This window comes from Penaeus monodon, chromosome 41, assembly GCF_015228065.2.
Source record: "Penaeus monodon isolate SGIC_2016 chromosome 41, NSTDA_Pmon_1, whole genome shotgun sequence".
NCBI lineage: Eukaryota > Metazoa > Arthropoda > Malacostraca > Decapoda > Penaeidae > Penaeus > Penaeus monodon.
Genome location: NC_051426.1, coordinates 19,488,542 through 19,501,634, shown reverse-complemented (window position 1 = coordinate 19,501,634; position 13,093 = coordinate 19,488,542). Strand labels below are relative to the sequence as shown.

Below are 13,093 nucleotides of genomic sequence, written 5' to 3'. Positions count from 1 at the left end.
TTAGGATGTATCAATACAATAATAAATTCACCAAATTGTAAACAAATGATAACATATGTAACCAATACTTTTTGGCAAGTGAATATAGCCTGAAAACCCCTATAATTAAGACTCCAAAGAGTTTGCTTTTTCACATAGTTTCATCAAACGTTCTAAGGTTAAAAATCAATGTATGCGCATAGCAGCCTATTAACGCAGAAATGGAATTTTCACGTTGGCCGACATTCTGACCCTATTAATGTCTTGGTGTGAATTCGACAGTTTGCGTGTATGTATACCGCGTGAGAGCCCCCACTTTTTTTCCCCTCCTACTCTATGGGCGGTTGTCGGTCGCGTTCACCGCTTACCTCCTGCTTTCGCCTTCCTTTCTTTGTTCAATTCCACCTCATTTATTTTCAGATTTCTATAGCTCTCGTTCATCTACGTCCAGCAGAGAGGTTTATGTAACAAGCCTTTTATGTTGATCTGGGTAGTTGTGGTAGATTAGTCTAAATTTTTGGGATTTTGATGTGAAATTTTGGATTAATAAGCATCTTAATAGCAGGAAAAAGTACCAGAGGCAAAATTTAAACTATGTAGAATTTGGAAGAGATTAGAGTAGATTGTGGTCGGAGATTAGCCACTTTTTTGGTTGTTTTCAGTTCCGTACGATTGAAATATAATGTTACTTTTCATGACAAAACAGATAATGCTTTCAAGAAATTTTATTACCCCTTATTACAAACGTCCAAACCACAAACACTAACATCGATTACGAGTAATTCCAGCCGTGAAAAACATTCAGGGAGTTCCTCTGTCTTCACTGATGGCGTCAGTCAGCTCACTGCCAACACAGATGTGGGTTTGTATACTTCATTTTCATTACAGATTCCAGACACCCTTCAGCCCACATCTGGAAAAAGAAACGAAAAGTTGGTTAATATAATCTGTGCAAAAAAAGGAAGTGTTAATCGATAAAACCCTGACAACACACCTAACCAATTACAAATCAACCGAAATATAAACGAGCAGCTTGTCACCCTTTACCCTGGAGCGAAGCGAAGCCTCTTCGATCAGACTTGGCGTCATCGACATGACAACAACAAAGTACTCTCCCCAGGCTTGCATCTCGGAGACGACATAACATCCGTTGGCCGCCGCGCCGCTCAAGGCTTCACTCACTGCGTTCCGAGCCAGGGAATTGCGAACAGCAACAACGAGTGATCCAAGATTCTCCGTAACGTTCCTTAGGTACCTGTAGGAAGTTCGTGCGATTCTCAAAACTACAGGCACCGCCTCGTGGGGCTCCGGCTGCCGCGTCACTTCAGAGTGCCAGCCAGATACACACTCCCGACTGAAGGCAATCTGCAATGGGAAAATATTAATTACATATATGCTTCTATTGAACTTGTGCATTATATATAATATAGATATTGCAAACAATATTTATACATTTATACATAATACAATGTACAATATATAGAATATTACATATAACGTACGCACATGCCTGTTCACGAACGTAGGCCTGTATATATACAATATATACATATATATATATACACAATATATACAATATATACATATATATATATATATACATATATACACATTTAAAACCAAATATAACACATATAACAAAATATACACAATATACACATATAACACATATATACCATATATACAATTACACATATATACACATATATACACATATATAAATATATAAAAATTTAAAAATAATAAAAAAACAAATAATAAAAAAAAAAATTACTAAATATAAAACATATAAATAATAAAAAAATTAAAATATATCAAAATATTTTTTTTTTTTTTTTTTTTTTTTTTTTATATAAAAAATTATATAATATAAATAAATATAATATATATATATATTTTATAAATTATATATTTTAAAAATATATATATATATATATAAAATAATATATAATATATTTTATAAAATTTTTATTAAATAAAATTATAATATTATATATATTATTATATATATATTTTTAATATTATATATAATATTATATTTATGTATTTTTATATAAATTATATATGTTTATATATATTATATTTATTATATATATATATATATATATTATTTTATATATATAATATTATGTATATATATATATATATTTATATATATATATGTTATTATTTGTTATTATATATATATGTATTTTTAAATTTTATTGTATTTTAATTATATATATTGTATATATATATATAAAACGTATATATATATATACATATATATTTAATTATAATACGTTAATAAATAAATATTATACAATATATATAAATAAAAAATTATATACCACCCACCACACTTATATAATATATCATGAAAATATTATTACTGTACTGGGGATTACTAAAATGGATGCGACAAGGACCGTTCGCAACAAGAACAGAGCCACAAGCAAGGGTTTGCTTTCCCTAAGTTAGAGCGTGAGGCGCCTCCCTTACCAGGAAGCTGCCCGATGCATCCGTGGCGTCACAGGCGTCGGCGTTGGTGTGGGCGTGGGCGTGGTGCGGATGCGCGAGCGAATGAAGCGCGCGGGCCAGACGCCGCCTCGTCTTGCTTGCCAGCGCTATCACCTTTACGCCCACCGTTGCGTCGCGCCCATCTGTAGGTGAAAACTGTTAACACCCAAGAAAACAACTCGCCCTTTGTACAAGCATCAGACATTGCCTCGTACATTCAACCTTTCGCCCACAACAGCCTTTGCTTCTCAGCCAACAAACTTCACACACTTGACTCTTATTAACAGTTGAATGCTTAGACCTCTGGGGATGGTCATACGACGGTAGTTGTTTGGGGCAATCCTACTTTAGAGCATCACTCCCTAATGGTAAACATAACCAAATAAAATATAATACAATAACAAAATTTTTTATTTTTCGTTCTAGGGCTCAGTTAATGGATTTGTTAATCTGGGATTTACTTTATCCGAATTCGGATTTCCGCGACTGCGATCAAAAAGGAAAAAATTAAAAATTTGAAACCCCTTTACAATGAAAAATGTCAATACAAAAAGGGCTTTTTATATACTTGACAAATAACACCGCTTTACGATTAGCATCAGTCATTGTATAAACCAATGGCATTTCAGCTTTATAAATTATATTGTATTTTTCCGTTACCAGAGACGAAAACCGAATTACTCTATCTGGTTTTATTATTTATTTCTCTCTGCATAACGACTGTTGACGATTTCTGAGGAATTATGGACATCACATATTTGAAGAGATTTATCCCTAATTCTCGCTTCAAATTTATATCGGTACGACAGGCATCGATTTACATTCATGCATTCAAAAAGCTTTTTTTTTAGCCAGGGTCAAAGGGGCCTTTCCCTTAATACGTGAAGTCTGACAACATTTTCCATGCCCGGGGACAATAGACTTACTGAAGGATTTCCCTTTCCTCGAATGTGTTTTTCTGATACACTTCTCTCTCTGATATCGATGCCGTTATCATCATCATTATTGCCGTTATGCTTATCAATGTTATTACCAATACTAATGGCAATACAAACAAATATTCCCGAAGATCAAAGGAAACGGTTAAGACGAGTGAATGCAAATGTGATTAATAAACTAAACCCACAATAGGCATTGTAGACACGCATATCCCATCCCCAACAGCAAGGGTTAAATCTTAATTCTATACAAAATAGTCCGATAATTAATTACCTTCTGCAAAGAGCCATCAGTAGCTATCATCGAAGCTACACAGAAGGCAGCTGAACTTTCAACTTTTTCATACAAGCTTCAATAGATTATTTATATTCCGAGTGGCGTCACAGCCTGACTGACCTGTGTCGTGAAGGTCGCCCTCGCGGGGTGGTAAGTAGGCGTCGACCAGCGTGTGGGCAGTGTTGAGCACCCGCTCCGCAGCGCCCGCGACGACTCGCCCGCCCCGACTCGCAGCGATGACGTCAACCTGAAATGCACCAAAGCCTTGTTCGGGCGGTAAGCTGACGCGCCGTCATATTGATTCGACTTATCTTTCTAACCGAGCAATCGCTTTAAGTAGGAGAAAACCTCCGATAATCTATATATATATATATATATTGAAATTGAATGCAAGGAATCATATTACTGCGTGCAAATCACCATTTCTAATACTATGTAAGGGAAACATACATTCCATACATACATATAGTATGTACGTCCCCCCTCTCGCCCCGCTCACGTCCCTGTTAAATATAGGATCAAAGAGCTATTGTCTGCAAACTGTTATGTAATTCAAATAATGCAATGTCTGCACAGAATGGCCACCATAGACTTAGAAATGCAACCTTACCCAACCCCCCCCCCCCCCCCCCCGACTCGCAACCCCATTAGAGGTTTAGAGTCAAAGTGTGGTACTATCATCCCCGAAAATATCACACTTAAACCCTGGATTTCAAGCTTCAAATCGTCTTTGAAACTACTTAAGAGATCCAGACAACTGGTATACTTCTTTTGACCATCTATACCTTAGTGATCATCCGGAACAGACTGCTCTGTACAAAGCAGCCCATATAATGCTAAATATTGCTCATATATGACAAAATTACATTGTTTTACTCCTGTGTTAAAATGAACGTTTGTCTTACGGTGTTGTAATATTTGATACTAGGTGATACCCAAGATTACATGAAATAAGCATATACTGTAATTTTTGTACATTTTTTTTTTTTTATACAGCTGGTCGAATAAATTCCCGGCCACTCTAAAATTATCGAGCTGGCTAACACTGCCGTACATTCAAGTATATCAATATAACCCCCGTTGTTACATTAATTATGTTGCAAAAATTCTGTAAATTTTGCCACTCACATTTGAGCATATGAAATGAAATTCACTAGATAAACAGACATTCTATTTTTAACCGAATGTTAGTGCCTTTACCTTCTCCTTAGTTTCCACTCGCTAAAGGATGAATTTTCTAAATGATAAAAAGGACAAAAATAAGTGGAATAAATAAATCATGTAAAAATATGATACAATTGTCTATAGATATATTTCCTCTTCACTTTCCAAAATTTATAAATATTTGTTCATCCAAAGAGCGAAAAAAGGATGTTCCTTATATATTAATTTGCTCTCACTTGTTCAGTCATGAAACGATTTTGTAAAAAAAATTATCAGTTGATAAGTGTTACTTTCACGCCCGTTAGTTATCTGCAGTCCCAAATAAGCCTTAATCGTTATGTATGCATAAATGTTATGAAATGGAAGGTGGGGAATAGTACTAAACAATAAAACATGTAACTGCGTGACCCCCCCCCCCAAACATATATAATTTTAGAAAAACCGTTTTGCGGTAGATTATTTTTATTCACATTCCGCTTTCCCGGAATATCAGTTTTCTTCCAGAGCTGACTGCGCCTAATTATGTCTGTTACATATAACCTGATTATATGTTACAAAGACGCTTCAAGTTAAGTTTATTTACCACCCCGGCTATCTGCTTATGCGTGGGTTTTTATCAATCATAATTACAGTTTTACATATATCTGACACAGTACAGTAGTCTAACTATTGTATTTGTACAAGGTAAAATAGAAATATAAATCATACATCATACAAAAAATATTACTTTCATATGCTTTTGCCATTGTGTTTAAATAACACTTATTTGCTTACGGTAGTTATTACATCGTAAATTTAGGGTATAGTACTAGTATATCTTCCAATGTATCAGATGAAATTAAATAATCACAGTTCTTTATACCTTATGTTAGGTGGTCTGAAAGGCTGTATCACATGACATTCCGAGATATAGTGCTCAAGCGTTCGTTTGTTTTCTTCGTTACACACACTACATTTAGTTTTATCTGCACTTCTTGCACCGCGCAGTTGCTAGTACATTCTGTAACCTAAACGTATTCTCACAACAACCACATCACACACTGGTTTGACTTCGGTGCCACCCACAGGAAGGCTTACCATCTCTATACTGATCGTAGTGCCTTATGGTACAGCTTTCAGGCCTTTGAACCCTAGCAAGAGGCATCCCAAGATTATGTTCACAGTATCCTTGCTGCAGGCTTCTTTCGCCAATTTGTCTACGTGGTCGTGCTTGCGTATGCCAACATGAGATGGTATCCATATAAATTGAATGTTGAAATTACGCTCAAGGCATTAGTTACGTTACGCTTAATGCAGCTCAATTTCCTCATCGCCACCTGCTTTGAAAGAATTTAGCGTCTGAAGAGCACTTTGAGTCACAAAACTACTCCAAAGCCCCTAGACATTAAGAATTCCGTTGCAAAGAGTATACCTGCCAGCTCAGTTTGAGTACTGCTGGTCCAATTTTGTATTCTCATTAACTTGATGTTGTAGTAAGCCATTTTTGTATACAGCGAAAGCACAACCAGCTTTGTATCCAGACTGTACGGATCCATCGGCGTAACACTCATATGCATCATCGCCCATAGATTCTGTGTGTTCCTTTACCGTTGCCAGCGCAATTTGTTTCAACACAGTTATGCACACAGTTTTTATGTGGTAGACATGTAAGGTGCACGATCAATGTTGAATTCTTCCATGGTGGAATGGATCGACCTTTTGGTATTTTACTAATTGGAACATTGAATTTTATAAAGTTCATGGAGATTTTGTGTATCAGATGGCGCGCGTGTGTGATTAGTCACGTCTACTTGCGTGATTTTATGTTGCAGTTTTTGGGAATCTGAGAAATACGAGGGTTCCCTCAGAGCTTTGACCCCAAACATGGTGGAAATAAATATTATGCTACCAGAAATGTATGGCAAGTTTAATTTTAATCATGTTCACTATCCTTGCTGTTATCGGGGCGCCGAGGATAATCCTCATATCTTCATTTTGCACTACCTGCAAGCTAATTATTTCCGATTCCTTACACTGCAACAAGTGCGGTGCATGGTTAATGGTTAATGGTTAAAAGCAAGAGAAATGTGCTAGACATCTAAGGTCATGTAGCACTATAGTTAATGTTAGGGAAGGGTGGTTGAGTTAGTGATTAGTTGTCTAAGCTGGGCAAAGGAATTGGTGAGTGAAAGGGTTAGGGTCGGGTGTGGTAAGGAGTTAGATTAGATGAAGGATATGTATGCGTTTGAGGAAAAAGAATAGGTTTTAGGGTTTTTAAAAACGTGGGCACGACTGGAAATGTGTGGGTTAAAAGGGAACATTCCCAAAAGGAAAATAAGGGGGATCAGATTGGACATCAGTAGGAGGTTTAGAGGGGTGGGCCAATGCGTAATCGGGCGAGAGGGGTTTCCCCAACCGTTCCGATAAATGGATTTGACCGGGAGGGTTTGTAGTTTTACGAATGAAATTTTATTAGGCGGGGGCTTGACCAAAAAGAGCCACGATTATACAGGGTTTAAAAGTTGGGTAAAATCCATGGCTGGGTACTGAGAAGCGTGGTTGGAAATTGGGGCAAAAGGGGCCCATGGCGTGCTAGTGTATTTTCCTGTTCATTCCCGGGGGTTTCCCAACGGCTGGGCCCCCCGCAAAAATTTGATTTTTTTATGGCGGTTGGCAGGTAGAAAAACCCAGTTCTGGATTTAAAAAAGGGGGTTGGTGGTGTTTTTGTTTATAAGGGGGTTTGATTCCGGGAGTCAAAAAAAATTTAAAAGAGGAAAGGAGGTGGTTGTTTTAGAGCAAAAAGGAGTGCATACATTCTGTGTGGACCTGTTCGGAAAGGGGAAAGATTTGAAGTGGGTTTGGGAAAGTTACTCAAACCACCCCGGAGGGGTTTGGGCCTCGTTATATGTGTACTAGGGGAATGATGGAGCAGGCCGGAAATGGGTGGAAGGAAGTAGGGGGGATTTTGATTTTTGGGGGTCGGGAAAACAGAAGACAATATGGGGTGGGTAAACCCCTGGAGGGAGGGGAATGGACGAGAAGGGAGGGTTGGGAGGGGGGGAAAAGGGGGAATGGAAGGGAGGGACCCCGCGAGTGGGAAGGATAGGTAATGGGAGAGAACTAAGGTAAGAAGTAGGGTTGGGGGGATGGTATTTAGCGGGGGAAAATTGATGGAATCGAACAAGCACGGGGGAAAGAGAAGGGCACGACGTCGAGAAGAGGGGTATGCCTGTTCGGTTTACAGGTCTAAACTGGGGAGGAGCAAAGGCACTAGTCTAACGAACCACTGATGTTTGTATCAAGATGGCAAGGGAGAAGTTGAGCAGAGTGTAGATTACCATAACCCCTAAGTGGAGAGGATCAAAGTAAATGAAGATAAAGGAAATTTTGCGTTGAGCCCCATTAAGGGAAGATTTTTTTAAGATTCGAAGAGGGCGGGAGCTTTTTCTTTAAATGTTAGAATATGGTTCCCCAGGACAGTTTGGATCAAAATGACACCTAAAAATTTCCCAGGGGAACGGCTTTGGAGTGGGGGCCCAAACAAAAAGAGTTGGGGGTAGGGGCCCTACACGTGAGCGAAGAAAAAAATGGAAAAAAGTTTTAGAGGGAAGAAAGGGGAACCAGGGTTTTTGGGCCCAGGAAGTACGATAATTTGCAATTTGAAAAATTTTGGTAGAATTTGGTATGGATTGCAAGCAAAATGGTTAAATCATCAAAAATTGTGATATCGGCCCTGGGGTAACAGAAAAATATCATTAACAAAAGAAGGAATAAAAGTGTACGAGCACCTGCCTTGTGGGAACCTTCATTTGGGAAAAAAAAGATTGTGGCAGAGGCGTTTTTTACCTGAAAGTGCTTTTGGGGGAGGAAGGATTTTTATAAGAACCCATTTTTTCCACGTTTTCCTAGAGGGGACAATGTTGGAATATGGTCCCCGCCATGTCGTATCAATGCTTTTCAAATCAAAAAAAATACTAGTAGGGGTTTCAGGGCGGAAAAGCAGTTTAATAAGTCCAAAAACGGGGGGTCAGCTGTGCTCTGGACGGCGAAAACTAAATTTGGGAAGGAGAAGAAGATTTTTTAGATTCAGTACCACATTAAGCAAGTTCCCATTCGCTCTATAGTTTCCCAAAAGCACTATTTTAGTGGAGGGGGCGATAGTTTGAGGAAGGGGTCCCGATTTATTGGGGTTTTCAGGAAAGGGGAAGGATAAGATTCTCGAAAATTAAAGGGAAAATTTCCTGATGTCCAATGGGGTTTGTAAATTTTTAATAGGAAGGAAAGAGGAAGATGGGATTTGCCGGAGCTACGGATGATACCGTCGGGGCCCTTTCATAGTGTTACGGCACGTTTGTAGGGCAGAAATGATTTCAGAGGAAGAAAAGGGGGTTTTAGGACTAGTAGGGAGGGGGTAAAGGGTAAGGGGGTATGTTCTCTGGTGGGTTAATAGAAGAGAGTTGGAGAAAGGTGAGAACCCTACTGCCCTGGCTGAAATAATCACCCATTCTTAGCGACTTGGGAAAAGGATCAAAATGAGGGTATTTTGAATATGGGGGACAGGGGCGGATGGGGGGATGTTTGCCTGTATTTTTATAATTCGGCCCAAACTTTGAGATAGAGTGAGGTGAAATTGTAAACAATTTTCCCAGCTTTTTTTACTATTCCGGATGTCCAAACGAAGATAGGCAGTGCTTTTTTAAAGGAAAAGGGCGATATTTGATTGGATACCTCTCTTGTAGCGGTAACGTTCGGGCTGAATGTTTTAAGCGAAGTGCTTTGGCAATCAGATTCCACCATAAACCATTTGGAGGTAATGGTCTTGAGGTTAAAGGGATAGTTATGTCATTTTTAAAACTGTATTTGTGAAATTGTATCATTTTTGAAAGGGGGGAGGGGGGATGGGGGGGTATAATACAAGAGTGAAGTGAAATATGCCGTGGGTCTTCAAGCACCCGTGGGGGGTTTTGGGATGGTACGGAAAATAGGAGAAAAAAAAAGCGGAAATGGTCACTATATGGAAAATGGTTAAAACGACCATGGAAATTAAAAGAAAGAAGGGGGAAAATAGAGAGAGGCAAAGCTGAAAAATTGCATGCTGTATCAAAGGTTGGGGCGATCGAATTTTGTATAGTAAGGTAGCTGGGGAGAGGAACCTCTGGATCGGCCCGGGAGTTTGTGAGAGAATCACCCCAAAGAGTGTTCGCAGTTAAAGTCACCAAATATGAGGAAAAGGGGTTTTAATTTGGGGGAAATTGATTTTCAAAAGCAAAAAAAGTCAAAGGGGTGGGGGGGGAAAGTAGACTGAAATCCTGATCCAAAAGTGAAGGAAAATCGGATAACTGGCAAGGGACATTGGGTTTTAAAGGGAGGTTGAATAAGGTGTTTTTGATTGATATTATGGGTGAACAAAGGGAATGGGGGGAAGAGACAAAATGATAATTTGGGGGGTTTGGTATTGGGGGTGTTTTAAAAAAAGGTTCTTGAAGGCATAATAATGTTTTAAGAGGAAAGGATAGAAAAGGTCAGGTCGGGGGAGCGGAAACGCGAATATTCCCAAAGAAGGAAGTTATACTTTTTCCCTATAATTGTATACGTTTTGGGGATTTTTTTAGGGGGGGAAAAGTAAAGGGGGGAAAAGGGGTTGAGAGGTCAGGGGAGAGGGGTTGGGGTTTGGGGTTTATGGAGGGGGATTAGGAGATGGAGGGTTGAGGAAGGGGAGGGTTAATGTGGGGCGGGTTGGGGGGGGGGGGAGGGGGTGTGTTGGGGGGGGGTGGGGGGATTGGGGTGTAGGGGGGATATCTTAGGAGGAGGATTCAGCAGTTACTTGGAGTGTGGAAGGTGCAGTTGTAAATTTGGGGGTTGAGTGTCAGTTTCATTTGTACTTGAATATTTTTTAAAAGGTTTTTTTCTGAGGGAGTTGGTTGGGGAGTTTTGGGGGGTAAAGGGTTTCTTTTGGGGGGGGGGGGGAAGAAGGAAATGGGCTCAAAACTAGAGCAAAGGAAGGTGGGGGGATTGTTTTGGTAGGGGGAGAGGGGTGGAAAGTTTTTTCTGTCTGTTCGGGGGAGGAGGGAGAGGGGAAGGGTTGGGGTTGTAGTGGTGATTGAAATTTTTTATAGAGATTGGAGGTTGGATTTTGGGTGGAAAAGGTTTTTACGGGAAGGGAGGAGGTAGAAGAGGGGGGTTGAAAGAGGGGGGTTTTGGTTTGGAGAATTGATAGAGTGACAGGGAATTCTGGGGTAAGGATAAGAAAAAACCAGTCGACTGCTTTTTTGTCTGGCTTACGTGTGTGAGTCCAAGTTTGAATCTGGAAATTCTACCTCAGTCTCAAAATTTTTAGGGGAAGCCCCATAAAATAAATTTTGGGGGCCGCCACAGTTTTGGGACTGGAGTTGGGGGGCAGTTAGATCGGGGATGCCAGGTTGGGGACTAGTTGGGGGTCTGGTGTGGAAGGCAAAAGTTTGGCTGGGGGCCTAGACGCCAAAAGTTTTGGGGGAGCGTGGTGGGGGGGGTTTGGGATGGAAAAAAGGGAGGGGGTTCTCCCCCTATTAGAAAATTTAAAAGGAAGGGCATGTCACGGGAAAGGAAAATTTGGGTTTAGTAGGTTTCTTTTGATGATCTGGGGGGAAAGGAGTAGCATTTCACTGAGGCATATGTCTGTGAGACGGCAATAATTTCCCCACAATCTGACCAATCTTTGTATAGATTGGGGAATTTTCTGGGAATTGAACGTTCCGGGCAAGTATTGAGGGTTTGGGTGGGGTTCTGCAAGGATGGGGTTTCCCCCATAGGTCATGTTTTTTTAATGCTATAGCTTGGTTTTCGGATTTCTTGCAAGACGGGAGCCGGGCCTACGGAAAGACTTTACCCCCCTTTTTTTTGGGGACTTTTTTGGAAGAGAAAGGGGTTTTCAGATAGGGACTGTGGGGGGGATCACAAAAAAACGTCCCTTTGGTCCGAAGAGGTATTAAAATGTTGTGGATAGGGGTAGTCGAAGGGGGGGGCGGACGAGAGGAGTGTTTTGGGGGGGTTTTTGTTTTGGGGAGGTGGGAATAAGGCGAAGGTATTAATAAGGAGGAGGGGGGGGATGTTTGGGGGGTTGTGGAGGGAAAGGGGTTTACGTTGAGCTTTCTGGAGAGTGGTGTTTCCTTAAGGGTTTTTTTTTTTTCACTGTACTAAGGAGAGAGGGAGTTTTTTGCCTGTTTTTGGGGCCGTGGTCAAAGGAGAGCCTGGGTCAGGGATCGGGTGGGAAAATCGTTGGGGTTTTTATAAAGGGCAAAAACCTCATTGCCCCTAATATGGGGATATGTTTCATTTTGGCATGGTAAGCCGGTTAGTTTGGGGATAAAAAAAGTCCACCCCTCAGGGGCCCCTTGAGGGGGAAGGGCTGGTAACAATCAGGGGGAATAAGTGCCCCGGCTCCCTCAGGCCGTTCAGGACTGGCCAAAGTCCCCTTTCTCCCTTTTAGCACGGCCTCACACCCTTAGGGGGGGTACAAAGGGTTTGGGAAGGGACAAACGAAAATGGGAAGGAAAAAAAAAAAAAAAAACCCTGCAAAAAAAGTTGAGTCGAGGGCTGATCCCAAAGGGTTTGGGGGGTTTCCCCCCTCATTGGGGGCCCGCTCCGCCTCCTAAGCCCCCCCCCGACAAAAACGGCAAGGGATTGGGGGGGAAGTGGTGCTCAAGATAAAGGAAAAAAATTTTAAGCCTATTTTTTTTTGCAGACTAGTATTACAAAAGCGTATCCCCGTTTTTTGCAAAGGGTCATGATTCTCTGTGCAAGCATGCTTTTACTTTTTTTATGCACAAAATCCCTTTTTTTACATAAGTAGCCTACCCCCCGCCTGTAGTTTCCCCGTCTGTATCACTACTTGATTTTTACAAAAGTCGGAAATCTTCGCCCTTTTATTTCTGACTTCTCCCAAAAGTAATGTCTAGCATTAAATTCCCATCTTTTGCCGGATTTTGAAAATTGGGCAGTGAACATTTTAAAGTGTATACATTGCCCAAGAAAAACCCGAGGATCTCGAAAATGTAAAAGTGATATTGCAAAATTATTTTCATCAGATATGCACCAAATTTTGCGGTTTTTGTCAATGACAAATCAATGGGGGTTTATTTTCCCGGTTCATATTTGGGGTGGCCCCTTAATTCTAGGGGCGGTTTTTATTTTTGGGTGAGGAAGGGCCTTTTAAAAAAAAACGTCAACATTATTTTTAGAATATAAAAAGGTCTTAATTTATTAAAAGTTTTTTTGACAC

At 40.2% G+C, this 13,093-nt stretch overlaps 1 protein-coding gene across 3 annotated transcripts in view; it reads right to left on the bottom strand.

Moving 5' to 3' along the window:
- Nucleotides 1-690: 690 nt before the first annotated feature.
- Nucleotides 691-13,093, bottom strand: part of LOC119598557 (perilipin-1-like) — a 19,672-nt gene continuing 7,269 nt past the window's right edge. Inside the window, exons 5-8 of one of the 3 annotated variants that reach the window (XM_037948195.1) lie at nucleotides 3,814-3,940; nucleotides 2,461-2,621; nucleotides 1,027-1,344; nucleotides 691-892 (exon numbers count right to left, since the gene is read on the bottom strand). In XM_037948195.1, the coding sequence (XP_037804123.1) occupies nucleotides 821-892; nucleotides 1,027-1,344; nucleotides 2,461-2,621; nucleotides 3,814-3,940 (678 nt within the window). In that variant the 3' untranslated portion in view covers nucleotides 691-820. The remainder of the gene's footprint in view (nucleotides 893-1,026; nucleotides 1,345-2,460; nucleotides 2,622-3,813; nucleotides 3,941-13,093) is intronic. The other 2 variants (XM_037948196.1, XM_037948197.1) reach the window with 2 other exon arrangements.